The 21,017-nt window shown below is 35.8% G+C and overlaps 2 protein-coding genes across 2 annotated transcripts; one reads left to right on the plus strand and one right to left on the minus strand.

Moving 5' to 3' along the window:
* Nucleotides 1–13,211: 13,211 nt before the first annotated feature.
* Nucleotides 13,212–14,289, minus strand: LOC6047346 (brachyurin). Its single transcript, XM_001864385.2, has one exon. The coding sequence runs from the start codon at nt 14,184–14,186 to the stop codon at nt 13,236–13,238; it is 951 nt and encodes a 316-aa protein (XP_001864420.2). The 5' UTR covers nt 14,187–14,289; the 3' UTR covers nt 13,212–13,235.
* Nucleotides 14,290–16,275: 1,986 nt separating this feature from the next.
* LOC119769791 lies at nt 16,276–19,088 on the plus strand. The gene is made up of 8 exons (XM_038263405.1): nt 16,276–16,368; nt 16,542–16,887; nt 16,949–17,412; nt 17,535–17,584; nt 17,840–18,438; nt 18,497–18,553; nt 18,610–18,717; nt 18,770–19,088. Exons 2-8 carry the CDS (start codon nt 16,545–16,547, stop codon nt 19,015–19,017), a joined length of 1,869 nt encoding a protein of 622 aa, XP_038119333.1. The 5' UTR covers nt 16,276–16,368; nt 16,542–16,544; the 3' UTR covers nt 19,018–19,088.
* The last annotated feature ends 1,929 nt before the right edge of the window (nt 19,089–21,017 follow it).

Consider the following 21,017-nt stretch of genomic DNA (forward strand, 5'->3'; position numbering starts at 1 on the left):
ATTTGCAGCCTGAAACGGTGATGAGATAGAAATTTGGTGTCAAAGGGACTTTTATGTAAAATTAGACGCCCGATTTGATGGCGTACTCAGAATTCCGAAAAAACGTATTTTTCATCGAAAAAATCACTAAAAAATTTTGGAACATGTCATTTTATGGGAAATTTTAAGTACTTTTCGAGTCTACATTGACCCAGAAGGGTAATTTTTTCATTTAGAACAAAATTTTTCATTTTAAAATTTCGTGTTTTTTTCTAACTTTGCAGGATAATTTTTTAGAGTGTAGCAATGTTCTACAAAGTTGTAGAGCAGACAATTACAAAAAATTTGATATATAGACATAAGGGGTTTGCTTAAAAACATCACGAGTTATCGCGATTTTACGAAAAAAAAGTTTTGAAAAAACACGAAATTTTAAAATGAAAAAAATTGTTCTAAATGAAAAAATGACCCTTCTGGGTCAATGTAGATTCGAAAAGTACATTAAATTTCCCATAAAATGACATGTTCCAAAATTTTTTACAGTCGAGTAGCGGAAAATGGGATAATTTTTTAAACTTTTTTAGTGATTTTTTCGATGAAAAATACGTTTTTTCGGAATTCTGAGTACGCCATCAAATCGGGCGTCTAATTCTACATAAAAGTCCCTTTAACACCAAATTTCTATCTCATCACTGTTTCAGGCTGCAAATTATTGAAAAACACCTCTTTTTCACATGTTCAAAGATGGAAGGGGTCGTACCACCTCTCCGTCACGAGATATCAAAAAACGGACCTCAGATTTGTGATCAGGGACAAAAGTTACCCCTTCGGACAAAGTTTCACGCAAATCGAAGAGGGGTCGGGGCAACTTTTCCCGATTTCGTGTGAGTTGGTAGAGAATTACCCAAAGAGAAAATCTCATTTATTCTGTTATTTATTTATTTTTTGCATGGCCACATATCAACAACCAAAGACAGTATTGACAAAGGTCTAAAAAAATAAAAATGATATTTTCGGAGCATTTCACTTATATTTTTAATTGGGCAAACATGCACACAATTTCCAAAAATTGAAAAACTGCGACTTCAAAAAAAAAGTTACTTAAAATGTTTAAATGTTAGTCTTGATATGAAAAAGCTAAAAATGTTGTTTTCGATAAAATCAGAAAATATCACAAATGTTTCAAATTTTAACATTGAAAATCGGATCATCAGTTTCTGAGATATCGACAATAGAAAATGGTGGGTTGTTTGAGTGAGACTTATAAAACATCAATTTTCCTACTTTTTTAGCCTTTGCATGACAATATCTCAGCAACTAAGCGTCGTACCCACAAAATTCAAAAATGCAAAATATAGACAATTTTCTCAGCACTTTAATTTTTTATCAAACTGGGCAAACATGGGCACTTATTTAAAAAAAAATGAATAACTGAGACTATTATTTAACCTAAAAATGGCTATAACTTGAAAACGGTGCACTTTATGAAAATTTCACTATAGTTCTTTTTGATTTTACATCGAAAAATGAAGTTGAAACATTTTTGCGACTAGTATTTAAATTTTTTGAAAAAAATGAGTGATTCAAAAATTCATAACTCGGTCGAAAATTTTTTGTCCATCCTGGATATTTCTGAAAAATTGGCATTTTATGTCCCCCAAAACATATCAGAAAATGAAATTAATTTTAAAAAATTGTTTTTTTTTTTGCAAATCAAGTTTAACTTACAAAAAGTAAAATTAGAAATCACCAATTTTTTTTCTACCATTTATCATTTTTTTCAGTGTAGTCTTTATCCATACCTACAACTTTGCCGAAGACACCAAATCGATCAAAAAATTCCTTCAAAAGATACAGATTTTTGAATTTTCATACATCGTTTTTGTATGGACAGCTGCCAAATTTGTATGGAAAATTATATGGACAAACTAATGATGCAAAATGGCTTCTTTGGGCATACCGAAGGCACCAAAAAAGTTTCAGTCGGATTAAAAAATTCAAAAAAAAAATAAATGACCGAAATCTCAGAGAACTGCTCTACAGTTTAATTTTTATTTAGAGATTTGTGCTTGTTATTATTTCACGGAGTAGGGGAGTTTGGGGTAATATGGACAGTGGGGGTAATTTGGACACCCCTTTAAAAATCACGTTTTCTTCGGATATAAAGTGAAAACGGCAATTTAAGTGATAAGGCTAGTACTAGTAATGGCCTAGGAGTATGGACAAACCCAAAAAGTTGGAATAGGTTAAGTAGTTTTGGTATAATGTGTAAAAGTTTCCAAAGGCCGGTTGGCACTGCCTTAAATTCTAATATTTGAAGGTTAGGAAATAAGGTTTTGCAGGGGTTATATGGCAAAAAAGTGGACATTTTTTGTTTAAGGGGGTTGCTTGGACGATGCCTGAGATATGTACGTTTAAAAATTGTGTATTTTATCCATTTTTATCATCAAAAATCGCAATTTATGATAGAACATGCTATGGGGGTAATTTGGACATGGCTTGTGGGGTAATTTGGACATACCTGAAAGTCTACCTGCCAGGCAACAAAAAAGTAACTTTCATGGTTGGATGAGTTTTTAAAGGGATTTAGATAAATTTAGAGGGATTTAATATGTCAAAACAATCAAAAATGAATGTGAGCAATGAAAACTTTCACAAAACGCCTAATTTTTAATTTAGATAAATTTATTCCAATATTCGAATTGATGAAAATCTGATTACTGTACATTTGGCGTTCAACAAGACTCTAATGTTGATTGCTTTTAATTAATTTTTTTGGCATTTCTAATTTCTATGCTGGTTTACAATAATATTTAAATTTGAAGGGCTACAGAATGTAAAATTAAAAAAAATGATTTTTTCAGGCTAATAAATTTTATATATAAAGATTGATTTATATAAACATAAACGATACCTTAATCACTAGAAACAAGTATAGTGTGCCTGATCCAGAATCAATGTTTAAATAATTTCAGTATTAATGATTAAATTAAGTATACTACACTGAACTATTTGTTATCTTCCTATTGAATTATAGTTCTATCACAAAATCATTATTTAAACTTTTGATGAAATATTGTGAGCAAAACAACACTTCAAAATATAAAGCAATTACAAAACCAGGTTGAAGGATAAAAAACATGCTCAAAAAATCAAATGTTATACTCATTCTTCAACATGTGTCCAAATTACCCCACAAAAGGTGTTCACATTACCCCACAAGGTATGTCCATATTACCCCACAAGGCATGTCCAAATTACCCCACAAGGCATGTCCAAATTACCCCATAGGGGTGTTCATATTACCCCCACACAAAAATGTGGGGGTAATTTGGACACCTTTTGATTTTTGCGATAAAAATGGGTTTTTCATCAAAATTCATCGAAATTAATGACATTTTTCCATCAAATATGGTTTCTATTATCCTCTAATGTCACCCACATTCCTTTAAAATATCCATACAGCCCGTGGCAGAGCAATTTCCTTAGGGTGTCCAAATTACCCCACACTCCCCTAATCTAATATAATGTAGAATATGAAAGACACAAATTAATTCAAAACTTTTATTCCAATTATTCTTCAGTTGTAGGTTGTCAATAAATTAATTAATTATTCAAAACTGCATCCCACGGTTTTGCATATTTCTGCGATTAATTCCATTAAAGTTTCATTAAATCCCATGAGAATGTGAGTGCCTTTTTGCTCTCTTCCACTCTCTCTCTCTCTCCCGTTTTATTTCTCTCCCAAGCGCAAGCGCGCTCTCTCTCTTTGCAAGAGGTAACTCATCCGGACACGAACCCACCATGCTGGAAAAACCACGCGAATCGTCGAAGAGTATCGTCGGATGATGGTTGATGGACTCACGTTTAGCGTTGCGTCCCAGCTCAAGAAAGCCCTCCAAACAATGAAGGACAACTGCCTGTTGCATGCTGTGCTAGCTGTTCCGTGTCCTTGTGGTTCTATCCTCTCTGTATACTTTTTTTTCTGTTTGAATGCTATCTCCCTGTGGGGTAGGGTAGTGTTAAATTGATGCTCCACAGGATGTCACTGGCTAGGGTTGTCTCTAAAACTACTTTTTTGAAAAATGTCTTAAAGTCGGACATTAATCAATTTTGATATTTCTACTTCGAAAGAAAAAATATATAAATATTAAAAATAGGTACTACCCACCAACAAAATATTCATAATACCGACTCGACAACGGGGGGAAAATTAATATTGCCTGTCAGTATCACATTCAGGGAGAAAAAAAGGTGGGTGGTGTAGTGTACGCGGCGACGATCACTACAACAGGTCCCCTGGGAACTCTGTCTGAGTGGTTCATTTCTTTGCCACACAAAAAATAAAAAGAATAGAAGAAACATTTGAGTACTGGGGATTAAGGGTAGTGTAATAGCAATGGAGTGTTATGTACCGTGAGTGGAAGTTGGGAATTGTAACAGGGAAATGGGAGGAAAAAGAATGGATGCAAAATATTAACCGCAGTCGGAACGGAAGTCATTTGAATAAAATAATCATTCGGAAGGGGTGCAACGGGAAACTGTTGCTGGAAGTGTAATTTTAATGGATTGTGCAGTGATGAGGTTGTATTATGGTAATGGTTAGGAATTTCGTGCTATGAATGTACAGTGTTGAAACTTTTACCAATTACTTGAACACTCTATATTTAACCATCCATTTTACGTTATCAGCTGAATTTGTTTTGCTAATTTTCAAACAATTTCATATGTTTATCGGATTCTCTAAAAAAAACACATAACTTATAAGCGATTCCATACTTTTTTGTAATTTTTCATTTGGCTCAAACTTTGTAGGGGCCTTTTCTATGACCAACCAAGCCATTTCATGTCATTCACCCATACAAGTCTCCATACAATTTTGACAGCTGAGCAGTTCTCTAATAAATCGGACATTTTTTTAGATTTTTAATTTTTGTATTTTTTAATCCGACTGAAAGTTTTTTTGGTGCCTTCGGTATGCCCAAAGATGCCATTTTGCATCATTAGTTTGTCCATATAACTTTCCAAACAAATTTTTCAGCTGTCCATACAAAAATGATGTATGAAAATTCAAAAATCTGTATCTTTTGAAGGAATTTTTTGATCGATTTGGTGTCTTCGGCAAAGTAGTAGGTATGGATATAGACTACACTGAAAAAAAATTATACACGTTAAAAAAATTGTGATTTTTTATTTAACTTTTTGTCACTAAAGCTTGATATGCAAAAACACTATTTTTATATTTTTTTATTTTTTGATATATTTTAGGGGAAAACTTTTCAGAAATTTCCAGGTTGTGCAAAACAAATTTTGACCGAATTATGAACTTTTGAATCAATATTGATTTTTTTCAAAAAAATCGAAAAATAGATCGCAAAAAATTTTCAACATCATTTTTCGATGTAAAATCAAATTTGCAATCTAAAAGTACTTTATTGAAATTTTGAGAAAGTGCAACTTTTTTGAAAATAGTCGCACTTTTTCATTTTTTTAATTAGGCCGATGCAAATATTAAAAAAAGTTTTTGTCCCTCGGCCCTGGCCGAGGTCAAGGGGGGGGGGCAAAAAAATAAAAAAATATAAAAATTTAAATAACAAGCCATAGTCTTCACATTTCAATGAAAAAAGTGTTTTAAAATGCATTTTACACTAGTTCAGTTGTTTTGCAATCATTAGTTTTCAAAAAATCTAAGATCTGACAAAAACAAAAATTGTATCGAAAAAAAAGGTTTTGCATCGAAAATTTTCAAAAAATCTTAAGATTTTTTAATAAACCCAAACATGCTTAAAATGATTTTAAACGCAGAAGAATGTATTTTAATTTGATTTCAGCTGGTTGCACTTGAATTTTCATTGAAATTTTGAAGTTTATTGTAAAAATATTTTTTTTGCCCCCTGATTTTTCGGGCCAATTTTGAAGGGGGGGGGGTGACAAAAACTTTTAAAAATATTTGTACCAGCCTTAGTGCACATGTTTGCCCACTTTTGAAAAAAATATTTTTGAAAAGCTGAGAAAATCCTCTATATTTAGCTATTTTGAACTTTTTTGAAACGACCCTTAGTTGCTGAGATATTGCTAAGCAAATGTTTGAAAACATGACAATTGATGTTTTCCAAGTCTCACCCAAACAACCCACCATTTCCTAACGTCGATATCTCAGCAACTAATGGTCCCATTTTCAATGTTAAAATATGAAACATTCGTGAAATTTTCCGATCTTTTCGAAAAAAAAATATTTTCAAAATTTTTTAATCAAGATCAACATTTCAAATTGGCCAAATATTCAATATTGCTGATTTATATTCAAGTTATCAATTTTGGAATCAAGACTAACATTTGAAAGGGCCAAACATTTCATGTTATGCACAGGAATGAACAATCATGAACAGTATTGAAAAAATAACTGGAATTTTTAAAGTTAAAATTAAACTTCGAATGGCTATATTTTGAAAACAGTGAACTTTATCAAACAATCTTTTGAGTATTTTTCATTCAAAAATTTGATTTAACATATTAAAAAAAAATCCATACTTGGCTTAAAAGTTGCGGTTTTGTGTCTCCTAAAGCATATCAGATAATTTCATAAATTTGGAAAATTTGATTATTTTAAAAAAAAGTTAATTAAAAATCACCAAAAAAATTCTTTAAAAAATACAGATTTTTTTTATTATTTATGTATTATTTGTATATGGACAGCTGCAATTATAGTATGAGGCCAGGTATGGGTGAACCAATGTCATAAAATTGCTTCTTTGGTCATAAGGAAGAACAACACAAAATTTGAACCAAATCTAAAAAATAAATAAGTTACATTTCCAATTTTGGTTTAAAATTGTTCAATGTTCATATTCAAAAATTGGAGAAAAGACAAAAACTTTTGACACCTAAAAATGTGTAGATCATATTTTTTTATTTGCGACAAAAGAGCTAAAATTGTTCAGAGGCTGTAATTTCTCAAAGAAAAAAATAACATTTTTTCGAGAAGAACAACTTTGGAAACACCTTTGATGATCAAATAAAAAAAAAACGGGTCAAATTTATTAAATTATATAAGGCAACGATATTTTTCAAAGTTTATATGTCGAATTTCAATATTTTTTCAATTTTTTTTTTTTGCGGAGTCGATGGACATAAACATCAAAAAATATTTGTAACTGCCTTATTTGGATCAAGGTACCATCTGACCAATTTTGGAAAATTTTAAAATTTTCAGTTTAATTTCCATGTGAGTCAAAACGCCTAAAACGTATCACCACTCGAAATTAACGTTTTCTGATCAAGCTCAAATTTGGTACGATTCCTATTTTCAATCCAGGTTGGACCTTTGGCTTTTTCGTGAGAATTTTAAACATTGATTTCAGGGTGTATTGCGCAAATGAAAACTTGTTGCTTAATTTTTACATGAAGCGCATATTTCAACATTAGTTTTGACCGTACCATCGTGTTCTTCAGAAATTTCAAGCAAGAACCAAATAGCATCTAAATGTTTTCTTTCTTTTTAGTTCACAAGATATTGAATTTTGAAGGTTAGAGTTTAATAATTATCTTAAAATATGCCAATTTTACCTAAAACATAACATTGACCTAATCTAATATGATCTAATCCAATCTAATCTAATCTAATCTAATCTAATCTAATCTAATCTAATCTAATCTAATCTAATCTAATCTAATCTAATCTAATCTAATCTAATCTAATCTAATCTAATCTAATCTAATCTAATCTAATCTAATCTAATCTAATCTAATCTAATCTAATCTAATCTAATCTAATCTAATCTAATCTAATCTAATCTAATCTAATCTAATCTAATCTAATCTAATCTAATCTAATCTAATCTAATCTAATCTAATCTAATCTAATCTAATCTAATCTAATCTAATCTAATCTAATCTAATCTAATCTAATCTAATCTAATCTAATCTAATCTAATCTAATCTAATCTAATCTAATCTAATCAGACCCTAGCGCAGCCAGTTAGCACTCTTCTTGCCACTTGTTAACATTTCTAGTACGCCATTGCATTAGAATGCATTAAAACATCACAAGCGTTAAAGCGGCCAGGCCTACTGCGTTAAGCCATATCGCAGAAACATGATTCGTTTGAAGTGGGTTGAGGTTGAGCACAGAGTGTTCGAACAGCAACACAATTATGAACTAACAGGGGAGGCGCTCGACACTATTTGCCGTGGTTATAGCGCCACAACACGTTTAGTATTCCTGATTCCAGTCCAAGCTCACCAAGTCGTCATGGCCTAGAGGTAAGCATTTATGCTTACCAATCCAAAAGACGGAAGATCGAACTCCACCTCGAGCGACTTTGATTTTTCGTTCATATTCATCATTTCAAAATTCTGTGTTCTAAACTTTCTCGTTGGGAGCAGATGGGAATCGAACCCAGAACCATTCGTTTACAAAATAAACACCGTAACCAGTCATCCACGGCCGCTCTTCTAAAACATAAAATTGAGCCCAATTTGTTTGCAACGTAAAAGTTTAAGATCCCAATCATGGAAAAATCATGCAACATAATGGAAAATATGAAAAATAATAAATAAAAATAACAGAAACTTAACAAGATAAATGCATACACTTTTCCTACAAAAAGAAGAAAACCAGAAAAGTAAAGTTGCTATGGAAAAAATATACCCCGAACTAGACAGTGTCTTGCGAACCTTCGTGGTGAACGGACACTAGAGCTGCGGTATTTTTTACTACCTAAGCTCAGAGTTATTTCAAAACAAAATTCACAGTCTTTTTAAAGACTACCTGAGTTATTTTCCAAAATTCTAAACAGTCTTTTCAAGACTAACCCCGCCTGAAATTTTGTTGTATTTTACAAACGAAGCCATCTTTTTAAGAGAACTTTGCTTGCAAAATGCGTCAAAACAAAGGTAAACGCAAATCTTCTGAAGATTTGGTCGTTACGTCGGTGAAGCGTTTGAACGCTAAACCGGCTAACGGAAACAGAAAAGAAAACAGCCTCTTCTGAGGTCTGATTCTGATTCTGAATGTGAGGTCAATCCTCCAATTCCATTGACAAACAGTTTCGGTGTTTTATCCGAAACTGATGACAAGGAACCTTCTCCTCGTACTGAGCCTTCTGCCGTCGAGAAACGAGTAAAGGCTCCGCCAATTGTAGTGACTTCCGTCTCCGATTTGGCCAGCTTTCGAACGCAACTGAAGAATTGCAAGGAAACTTGCAATTTGAAAGTTTCGTTCCAGCTTGGTCGAAGAGGAGAATGTCGCTTGTTGACGGAATCTTTACAAGATCACCAAACTTTTGTTGGTTATTTGAAAAACCACAAACACAATTTCTACACGTATGAGACCAAGAATGCTCGTCCATTCAAGGCGGTCTTGAAAGGTCTCTCCAACGACTTGTCGGTGGATGAGATCAAAAACGAACTTAAGGTGTTGCTTGGCTTTGCCCCATCCCAAGTAATACCAATGAAGAAAAAATCAAACGGGAATATTTCTCGCTTTGGTTTGACTTCACAATTTTATCTGATTCATTTCAACAGAAATGAAATCAACAATTTGAAACTTTTGGACAAAGTACAGTTTTTGTTCCATGTACGGGTAAAGTGGGAGCATTTTAAGAAACATGGCGGTAATGGCCAGAATCTGACCCAGTGCCGGCGTTGCCAGGCATTCGGTCACGGTACTGATCATTGCGCCATGGTTCCAAAATGCATGGTTTGCGGGGATTCTTCTCACGACAAGGACAATTGTCCCGTGAAAGAAGTCACCCAATTTAAATGTGCAAATTGTGGTGGAAATCACAAATCAAATTTCTGGGATTGCCCCATCAGAAAAAGGTTTTGGATTCTCGTGCTAAGCATCAGCCGAAATCCAAACCGAAATTTTCTCAAAGTCAGGTTGTACCTGCATCTTTAAATCAAACGTTCGTGCTGTCTCCTCTAACAAAGCTAGAAAAATACTTCTACCATTAAAACAGGCAACGGTATTTCTTATGCTGCCGCTGTTTCAGGTTCATCACGAATTTTAAATCCTCTACCAATTCTTCCTGAAATTGGCCAGGTACCTCAAATTTCATTTGAAAATGTTTCTGCTGGCAACGCTTTGGGATCTTCTGATCTCGGCGATGTTACGTTTGAAAAATGACTTTTTGCAAAACTCACTGTTTGGTTTGATTCAAACAATGAGTAATGCTACATCCATGATGGAAGCAATCCAGATTGGATTAAAATTTGCGAATGATGTTGTTCTTACCCTGAAGTTTAATCATGGATCTAAGTAATTCCATCAATATTATGAATTTTAATGCTCGCTCTTTAAAAGCGAAAGAAAATGAATTTTTCAACTTTTACGAGTTCATAACGTGCATGTTGCTGTTATAACCGAAACATTTTTAAAAACTGGCACTTATTTGAAAAGTGATCCAGATTATAAAGTTATAACTAATAACCGAATGAATCGAAATGGCGGTGGAGTTGCAATAGTTATCCACCGTAGTATGACTTATAGCACGTTACGTGACTTTAAGTTAAAAGTTATTGAAAGTTTGGGCATTGAACTTGAAACTTCTTTTGGGAAAATTATGATTGCAGCTGCATATTTGCCATTCCAATGCACTGGGGAAAATAAAAATTATTTCAAAGGGGATTTGAATAAACTTACTCGGCATAGATCTCGATTTTTGATCATCGGTGATTTTAATGCCAAACACCAATCTTGGAATAATTCAAAAGTAAATTCCAATGGTAAAATTCTGTTCAGAGATTGCACTTCTGGTCTTTATTCGGTTTTATACCCGAATGGGCCAACTTGCTTTTCTTCTGTTAGAAATCCATCAACAATTGATTTGGTGTTGACAAATCAAAGTCAGTATTGTGGTCCTTTAGTGACTCATGCTGATTTTGATTCTGATCATCTTCCAGTAACTTTTTCACTTTCTCATGAAGCAGTTACCAGACCCAATAGTTCTGTGTTTAATTACCACAAAGCTAATTGGGACAGGTATCAGCATCATATTGAGAATAATTTAAATCATGATTTTGTTTTAGAAACCAAAGCTGATATTGATTCAGCCTTGGAATCTTTAACTAATGCAATTTTGGATGCTAGGAATATTGCTATTCCTAAAGTCCAAGTCAAATTTGATTCTCCCATTATTGATGACGATCTTCAGCTTCTGATTCGTCTGAAAAATGTTCGCCGAAGACAGTATCAACGTTCTCGTGATCCTGCACTGAAGCGAATTCAAAAAAGATTTGCAAAAGGTTATTGACCACAGATTCACTCTCCTGCGAAATGAAAAGTTCGCAAGAGATGTCGAACAAATTAAACCTTATTCCAAACCTTTTTGGAAACTTTCAAAGGTTCTTAAGAAACCTCAAAAACCCATCCCTTCTTTAAAAGATGGTGATAATATTCTATTAACTAATGGGGAAAAAGCTCAAAAACTTGCTCAGCAGTTTGAGAGTGCTCATAATTTCAACTTGAATGTTTTGAGTCCTATTGAAAATCAAATTTCAATAGAATTTCAGAATATTGTTGAACAAGAATTTTCATCAGATGAAGTTTTTAATACGGATCTGAATGAAATAAAATCTATTATCAAAAAATTTAAAAATATGAAAGCCCCTGGTGAGGATGGCATTTTTTACATTTTAATTAAAAAAATTACCAGAAGCAACTTTAAGTTGCTTGGTCAAAATTTTCAACAAATGTTTTGATTTGGCATATTTTCCCAGTAGTTGGAAAAATGCCAAAGTAATTCCGATTTTGAAACCGGATAAAAATCCTGCTGAAGCCTCAAGCTATCGGCCCATTAGTTTGCTTTCATCTATTAGTAAATTATTCGAAAGAATAATTCTTAATAGAATGATGACGCACATTAATGAAAATTCAATTTTCGCTGATGAGCAGTTTGGATTTCGCCTTGGGCATTCAACTACTCATCAGTTGTTGAGAGTTTCAAATTTAATTCGAAGCAACAAATCTGAGGGCTATTCTACTGGCGCTGCTCTTCTAGACATAGAAAAAGCATTTGACAGTGTTTGGCATAAAGGTTTGATTGCGAAATTGAAAAGGTTTAATTTTCCGATTTATATCGTGAAAATTATTCAAAATTATTTGACGGATCGTACTCTGCAGGTATGTTATCAGAATAGCAAATCTGATCAACTACCTGTACGTGCTGGCGTCCCTCAAGGAAGCATTTTGGGTCCAATTTTATACAATATTTTTACTTCTGACTTGCCTGATTTGCCCCCAGGATGTCAGAAATCACTTTTTGCTGATGACACAAGCATCTCCGCCAAAGGCAGAAGCCTTCGTGTCATCACAAGAAGATTACAAAAGCTTGGATATTTTCAATTCTTATTTGAAAGAATGGAAAATTACTCCAAATGCTGCAAAACTCAACTTATTATTTTCCCTCACAAACCAAGGGCTGATTTTCTTAAACCAAAAAGTCATCACATTATAAAGATGAATGAGGTAAATTTAAAGTGGGAGGATCAAGTGAAATATCTTGGACTTGGTTTTGACAAAAACCTTACTTACAAGGATCACATTGAAAGTATCCAGGTTAAATGTAACAAATATATTAAATGTTTGTATCCACTTATAAACAGGAATTCTAGACTTTGTCTCAAGAATAAACTGTTAATTTATAAACAAATTTTCAGACCTGCCATGCTTTATGCTGTGCCGATCTGGACAAGCTGTTGCTTAACCAGGAAGAAAAAACTTCAGAGGATTCAGAACAAAATTCTGAAAATGATTCTGAAACTCAGCACCAGTGAACTTCATCAATTAGCCGAAGTTGACACTTTGGATGTTATGTCCAATAAGATAATTGATGCATTTCGACAAAAATCATTGCAGTCTTCAGCTGCATTGATCCGCTCTTTATATAGTTTATAAGTTAGTTTTAAGGTATCCCTTTTCCCTTTTGTACATGTAGGACCTCCTACATTTGAAATCACTGAATAGCGAAAGCTACAATATTTCATGAATAAATGAAAGTTGCTAGTATTTAAAATTGAGGTGAAAAGTCATCGTTTGTGATTGGACACTCAATAATATTTTAACTGAATGAATGTACATGGAAAAGAAATTTGAATAAATATAAATTAAAAAAAAAAAAAAAAAAAAAAAAAAACCCCGAACTAGACTCCGAATGAATTTGTGAACTGAGTAGGCAATAAAAACTGATATGAGTTATTCTTAAATATCGATCATTTATTTATGTTTCAATGATTGAAAAATATTATCGTCCACCTTAGTAGCGCCCTTCCGGGGCTTCGGTAACCTCCGGCTCTTCCGTGACTTCAGGCTCTTCAGTGACCTCTGGTTGTTCTGTTACCCCAGGTTCCTCGGTAACCTCTGGTTCCTCCGTTACCTCGGGCTCCTCGGTAACCTCCTCCTCCCCGGTGATGCTCCTGATCCACTCAAGATGCGCCTTAACCTCCTGAAGCGCTCCAGCATTGCCAAACGCACAGGCAAACTTCTGCCCGAAACTACTCAATCCAACCAGCGTGTACTGCTTGTAGCCCGGTTCCTTGAACACCAACGGACTGCCCACATCGCTGACACAGTTCGGATCCTGATCCAGCTGCTGGGCGCAGAACCGGCCCGAGTTGGGCGTGATGAAGTCAAACTCCTGCTGGCACAGTTCGTGGCTAATGACGCGCACCTTCAGGAACTGCAAAAAGTCGGCAGCGGTCGAGGTTTGGTAGTTCAGCAGCCCATAACCGGAGGTGAACACATCCTCGTGCAGATATTCCGAGTCCGCGGCCGGAAGCGCCACCGTTTTGATCCACGGTGGCAGTCGGACCTTGTCGTCGGTGAACCGAATCAGCGCAACGTCATTCTCGAACGTTTCCGCGTTGTAGCCGTCCTTGACGAAGGTTTCCAGTGCGGTGAACGTGTAACGGAACTTGTTGGCTCCACCCTCCAGCAGGCAGATGGCTCCGAGCGTGACCTGAACCTTGGACGCTCCCTGGACGCATTGGGCCACGGTAAGGACGTACTTGTCGCTGATGAACGCTCCGCTGCAGTAGTGCTTGGCCTCGGGGAAGGTGGACGTTACCAGCACGTGGTGGGGGAACTGACCGTTGCGGGATTCTTCGCCGTTGGCGGTGACGTTGGTGTTGCCGGTGGGGCGGCACTCGTAACCGCTGGCCACGGCTACGGTGGCGCAGATGAGGAGCAGAACTTGGAGGAAGTTCATGGTTGCGGGACGTGGTCGAGATGGGAACTGATGGTGATTTTAGTGGTTGAAAGGGTTTTTATAGCAACTTGAAGAAATTGATTCACCACTCAATGCTACTCAAGAGGTTTCAGTTGTTTGTATAGTAATACAATTTGAAGTGGTCTGGTTGGCCAGAAGTCTGCAACAGAGAGTTGGCACTTGTGTTACTATTATTGTCATACTTGATAGACAACAGTCATCTGAGTAATACCAATAATCCTATTAAAATCGAAAATCGGTTTGAATTTGTCTTCTTTAGGTCTGTAGGTCAACGTAATAGGTAACCTGCTTGACACTTGAATAAAATTCATTTGATACTTTGACAATTTTGACTACAGTTTGGTTCTATTTCCATCAAATTTGCCGATTTCCTCATTATAAACAAATTAGGGTATTTGAACCATTAGTGGACCCCCTAGTAGGGCCGAAGCACATTTTCTGTTATTTGTTTTGAGCAGAAAAATAGCCATTTGAAAAAAAAAAGTTTTTTGGCCTGTTATGGACCCACTTTTCCCTATAGTGGACCCAGGTCCATAATCCGAATGTGGACCCGGGTCCACTATAGGCAAATTGTTATTTTTATAGATATATACAGCAATTCCCCACGAAAACAGCATGGAAAAAAAACAAAAGTCCTCGGATCGGGTTCAAAATTTGTCTGGGGGTTCCCTGGCCGAAATGATTAGACTCGTATTTTTTGTTTGGCCATTAGGGTGACCTACGCCGTGTTAGGGTGGTCTGGAAAATGGCCATTTTCGTCGATTTACGCAAAAACCACTTTTTTCGAAAAATCATAACTCCTCGCCATTTTAACCGATTTCAATTGTCTTATACGCAAATGAAAGGTGATAAGTTGGCCTTTTGATGAAAAATAGTGAGAAGTTTCAAAAATCTAGCCTAACATATGAAAAGGGCGTATGAAACTTTGAAATGCCGTTTTGACGGTGTCTGGTCCAAAGAGCCGAATTATCGAATTCCCCGGACATTTTTACATAACATACTGAAAAATGGGAGGAGTTCATTAACAGGATTCCGAGATATGATTTTTTGAAAATAAAATCCGTGTTTTTCGACGCGCCGCGTGCATAAACCGGAGAATGACGCAATTGGCAAAAAATCAACTTTTTTCACTAAAACTGCGATAACTTTAAAATTTCAGCGATGACCTATAGATGTTTGGGTACCAAAATTTTTTTTTTGATTAAAAGACGCAACTTTTAGTACCCAGACATGTATAGGTCATCGCTGAAATTTTAAAGTTATCGTAGTTTTAGTGAAAAAAGTTGATTTTTTGCCAATTTCGTCAATCTCCGGTTTTTGCGCGCAGCACGTCCAAAAACACGGATTTTATTTTCAAAAAATCATATCTCGGAATCCTGTTAATGAGCTCCTCCCATTTTTTGGTATGTTACGTAAAATGTCCGGGGAATCCGATAAAAATATTTCCAGACATAGGCTCTTTGGTCCAGACACCGTCAAAACGGCATTTTAAAGTTGCATACGCCCTTTTCATATGTTAGGCTAGATTTTTGAAACTTCTCACTATTTTTCAATAAAAGGCCAACTTATCACCTTTCATTTGCGTATAAGACAATTGAAATTGGTTAATATGGCGAGGAGTTATGATTTTTCGAAAAAAGTGGTTTTTGCGAAAATCGACGAAAATGGCCATTTTTCAGACCACCCTAACACGGCGTAGGTCACCCTATTGGCCAAACAAAAAAATACGGGTCTAATTATTTCAGCCAGGGAACCCCCAGAAAAAATTTGAGCCCGATCCGAGGACTTTTGTTTTTTTCCATGGTGTTTTCGTGGAGAATTGCTGTATAGATAGATAACGTCATGATTCGAATTCCCGGACGCTTTGAAATCCGGACACTCTTTCTGTTTTTATTGTTTATTGTGAAATTTTCGCACTTTTAACGTGTAAAACATATTTTACAACATAAAATTGAGTGTTTTCTTTCAAACAAAACTGACAGCATCGCAGTAGGCAGCGAAAATTGTTTAAAATAAACAAAAATCCTTAAGCGTGTCACGACTGCCACGTCACTTCGCTTCACTTTTTGCGCCGCTTGATTTTCGCGCGTTTGTTGACGTTGTAAATTTAAGCAATTTTCTTAAGTTTTATAGAAAAAATCGACTCAAGTTAAGTGTTTAAGTAAGTATAAATGTATTTTTAAGTGCTTTGATTAAAAGTTTAGTGAAAATTCGCGTTTTCTTGTGAATTATAACTCATTTTCATTGTGTCCGGTTTTCGAAGCGAAAATCTGGCATGCTTCAAAATCCCGGACAGTGCCTTTATTTAATAGTTTTCCAAAATAATTTCATTAGGAAATGGAGAAAAATACAAAAAAATACAGTGAGCAAGACCTCAGTTGTGCCGTCGCGGAAGTGAAAGAGGGCAAGTCGACGTTACGCGCGGCCGCAAAGGCTCACGGAATACCAAAAAGTACTCTCGAGGACAGAATCAAGGAGCGATGGAGTACAATGCCGGAAGGATCCCGTGGGGCACCCACTGCGTTGTCCGCCGAAGACGAAGCCTTCATCGTAAGCTGGATTCTACAGATGGCCGCAGCCGGATTTCCGGTCAACGAACGCAGTCTCATTGTGAGAGTGGCGGAGTTTGCCAAAAACTTGGGAAAGGAAACAGCATTTCAAGACGGGATTCCCTCCAGAGGTTTGTTTTATATATTAAATGTGAATTTGCAAAAAATATTAACAACTAACCGATTGAACAGGTTGGATGGCTCGATTCTTGCAGCGACATCCACAGCTGTCGAGACGGACCGCCAGCATCATGTCCAAGAAGCGGGTCATCACGGAAGAGGATGTACGGGGCTGGTTTGCTGAAGTTGGCGGGGATCTTATGAGCAATGAGGAGTACCGAGAGGCATTGAAAGATCCAAGCCGGGTCTCGAACATGGACGAAAGTCCTTTTTGCCCGGTTGCCAAGAAACAAAAAGTCATCGCCAAGAAGGGTACAAAGCACGTCCCTTGCACGACCCCAAACAACAGCCGTGAATCCTACACCGTGCTGATGGCGGGTTGTGCTGACGGCAAGGTAGCTCCTCCGCTAATTGTCTTTCCGTACAAAGAGCGAATGCCGACCGAGGTTACGAGGAGTGTCCCGCGCGGTTGGGGGATCGGCAAAACCGGATCCGGATGGATGAACTCGATTGCATTTTTTGAGTACATCTCGAAAGTAAGTAACTACAGTCGATCCTTCATCAATCGATGTTTCTTGGCACGATATTGGAGAGTGGAGAGTTGACTATTAATTGATTTTTAGCTATTTTTTCTGACCATAACGTATTTTCTTTGTAGATTTTTTACCCGTGGCTTCTACAGCAGCAAGTAAAGTTCCCGGTGATTCTGTTTGTTGATGGACACAAATCTCACGCTACCTAGGGACCATCCATAAACCACGTGGACACTTTAGGGGGGGGGGGGTAAGCGATTGTCCACGCTCCATACAAAAAAGATTTTTTTTGTATGGGCAATTGTCCACGAAGGGGGGGGGGGTTGAGATTCCCAAAAAAGTGTCCACGTGGTTTATGGATAGTCCCCTACGAAACTGCAAAATTTTGCAAGGATCATCAAATCGTCCTGATCTGCCTACTTCCCAACAGCACGCATGTGATGCAACCTCTTGACGTCGCATTTTTTGCACCCATGAAGGCTCAGTGGGAGTTTGAGCTGAAAGAATGGCTGCTGCAGAAGAAGTGCAAAAGTCTTCTTCGAACAGATTTGGCTCCTCTCCTCGAGAAGACGTTGAACGCCATGGGCCACAAAGAGGAATCTTTGGTGCACGGTTTCCGGAAGTGTGCACTTGTGCCGTTTGATGTAGACGCGTTCGATTTTTCCCAGCTCACGGATCCGGCTGATGCCCCACCGAACTTGACGGATATGAATAGATCTAAGACTGAAATCGTTGAAATCCATCCGAACTCCGCAGACCTCTCCGGTTGCCAACAGTTGAAGGAGTCAGAACTTCTGCAAACCTTAAACAAAAGATTATCGCCAACTCAGTTCGAGCTCTTTGTTCAGCATCGGAACAAATTGTCATGGTGTGGACCCGTAGAAGATTCTGGGTTGTTCTATTTCTGGAGAAATCTCATGGATGAGATTGAAGGGCCACCAGATTATTTGATGCTGGACTCTCCGTTCAACGAGGTCATGATTGATGACGCAATTTACACTGAAGAGCTTTCAAACGAACTTAAAGAAGGTTTTTAATTCAAATATTTGGATCTGTACATTTTTATACTCATTCTTTTAATTCTTAGATAAAACCTCAGCTGCCTGTGGTGACGCTTTCGACGCAGATGAAGATTCCGGATTTGGTAAAATGAATATCCAATTATTTTTTCTATTATTTACTGACATATTTTCATTGCAGAATCATCGATGCAAATTGCATTCCCTCCCCAAGATGGCGCTGCTGGAGATGTGGATTGCCCGGATGAGAATTTCGAGGAGCTCGACGGCCAGAATCGATCACAAACAGGTGAGTAGATTTTTTATTCTAATTTATGTTTCTAACTCAATACTTATTGCAGATGTTAAACCGGCCCAATCTCAGCAGCCCAAATCTAAGAAAAGAACCTACCCGTCAGTTGCCACAAGCGACGAGTGGTTCAGAATTTATCAGGAAGAGGAAGCGGAAAATCTCGCTGTGGAAGAGGCAAAGAAACTGCGTATCCAGCAACGAGCTACGAATAAAATGCAAAAGGAAAAGGAGAAGCAGCAAAGAGCAGACGAAAGACTCAAGAAGAAACTCGACAAAGAAAAGTGCAAGAAGCGCTAAAGTTTGTTTTCCAGTTTTATTTAAGTTTTCTTTGCAGAAATGAATTCGTCACTTGAAATGCAAGACAATAAACCCTGATCTGAATTACAAACATGTATTTTGATTTTAAAATACCAAATGAAAGAAAATAGGTGAAATTCTCATATCTTTGGCAGATAAAAGACACGGTCCTAATTATGCCAAATTTGCAAATTCTCACTTATTAAACAAATTGTTCTGGAATGGCTTGTAAACTTACTTTCTCACTTCCCATGAAGTTATTTATTGCTTAATATGGCTGGAAAACGCTTTAAAGAAACCATAATCGAACGCCAATTTAGATAACATAAGGGCCATCCATAAACGTTGACACTTTATGGGAGGAAAAGGGAGGGGTCGGTTTGAGTTGTAAGCGATCCATGAAAATAGTTTTTTTGTTTCAACAAATGTCTACAACAAGGATCTAATATTTTTAAAAAGTGTCTACGTAGTTTATGGATGACCCCTTATAGTTTTACATTTATTGAAAGTCAAATTACAACTATAAAACATGTAAGAAAACATTAGCGAAAGCAATTCAGTTTGTTTTAAGTAGTGTCCGGATTTCGAATCAAACGTGTCCGGATTTCGAAGCAGATAATTTGAAGTGTCCGGATTTCGAGGCAGAAAGCATTATTTTGTTATGATGTTTATTATAAATAAACTCACCAAAGGGTTATGTTTTATTTGATGACACGAATTTTAAGACCTTTCACAATCACATAATGAAAAAAGCACCTAAAATAATGCTAATTTGAACATTTTATTGGCAAATGAAATAAGTTGTGATACTAAGTGTCCGGATTTCGAATCATGACGTTATAATGAATAAAAGATGAATTTTGCAAATTTGGCTTTAAACAACAAAAAAAACCTAACAGACATTTAAACACATTTAAGGCTGCACAGCAACCAAGGAAGTTGTTATCTTCTTATTCCAAAATTGTCAAACTTACGGACCCAATCCTGCAAGAATCTGATTATAAAAATAGTTAAACTTTGTTGTAAATCATTATGAAGACAGTAATTTAGGGAATGAATAAAAAATTATATCGATAGTTCCCGTAGTTTTGAAGATACTAAAATGTCTGAAACAGAAATCTGGGTGCAAAAGCTTTCGTTGATGTGTACCGTTAATTCCGAAAAAGATCAAAGAAAACGTTTCAAAACCCACTGTAAACATAAAAATAATTCAAAAAAGTAATTTTGATGCATTTTTTTCCATATTAATCCATATTAATTAATATTTATTTAAAAAAAAAAATGTATTGTTATTGATTTATTATTATTCAATATCATTTCAAACTGCAATATGATGCATCAGATAAGTACAATTAACTATAGTTTTGATTAATGAAATTCTTACGGCTTCAGCATTTTTGGTACTTTTAACATGAAAACAGCTTTATTTATACTAATAATTGAAAATAAATTGCGTTTCGGTTGAAAATAACAACCATTTATTGTATGTTTAAGAGATAATTTTGCTTAAATACACAGTTTTCTTCATTTTTGAAGGTTAAATTAACAAGGGTCCACTTTTGGAAAAGTTTGAATTTTTGTGGTCCTATATTGGACCCCCTTAATTTTTGCTGTTCTTCGCTTTATTTTAGTAAAGTTTCTTAAACTTACATTATTTCGACTTGCTGATGTTAAATAATCAGTCAAAAAATGATTGGATAGATAACTCAATCATAAAATATAAATGCAGTTTTGTTGTGAAAATGCTAGTGACCATGGCTGATTTCAGATGTCGAACTAAAAACACTTATTTTGGTGAAAAGGATAATGTAATGTCATTCAACATTGTTTTAAATGATGCTGAACATGCCAAATAAAAGATTTGTAAACAACAACACGCTTAAAATTGTGATTTTATTGAATTTTTCATCAAAAACCCTTCAGCGGGCCCATTATAGGAAAGGGGTCCACTAAAACACCCGAAGAATTTATTTGTTTTAATTAAAACAACTGCTGACTTT

Source organism: Culex quinquefasciatus, chromosome 3, assembly GCF_015732765.1.
Source record: "Culex quinquefasciatus strain JHB chromosome 3, VPISU_Cqui_1.0_pri_paternal, whole genome shotgun sequence".
NCBI lineage: Eukaryota > Metazoa > Arthropoda > Insecta > Diptera > Culicidae > Culex > Culex quinquefasciatus.

Excerpts from the sequence above, each read along its gene's own strand:
- LOC6047346 (XM_001864385.2), bottom strand. The coding sequence starts at position 14,186 with ATGAACTTCCTCCAAGTTCTGCTCCTCATCTGCGCCACCGTAGCCGTG.
- LOC119769791 (XM_038263405.1), top strand. The coding sequence starts at position 16,545 with ATGGAGAAAAATACAAAAAAATACAGTGAGCAAGACCTCAGTTGTGCC. Across the intron at positions 18,554-18,609 it reads AGATGAAGATTCCGGATTTG|AATCATCGATGCAAATTGCA; the intron begins GTAAAATGAATA and ends TTTTCATTGCAG. Across the intron at positions 18,718-18,769 it reads CCAGAATCGATCACAAACAG|ATGTTAAACCGGCCCAATCT; the intron begins GTGAGTAGATTT and ends TACTTATTGCAG.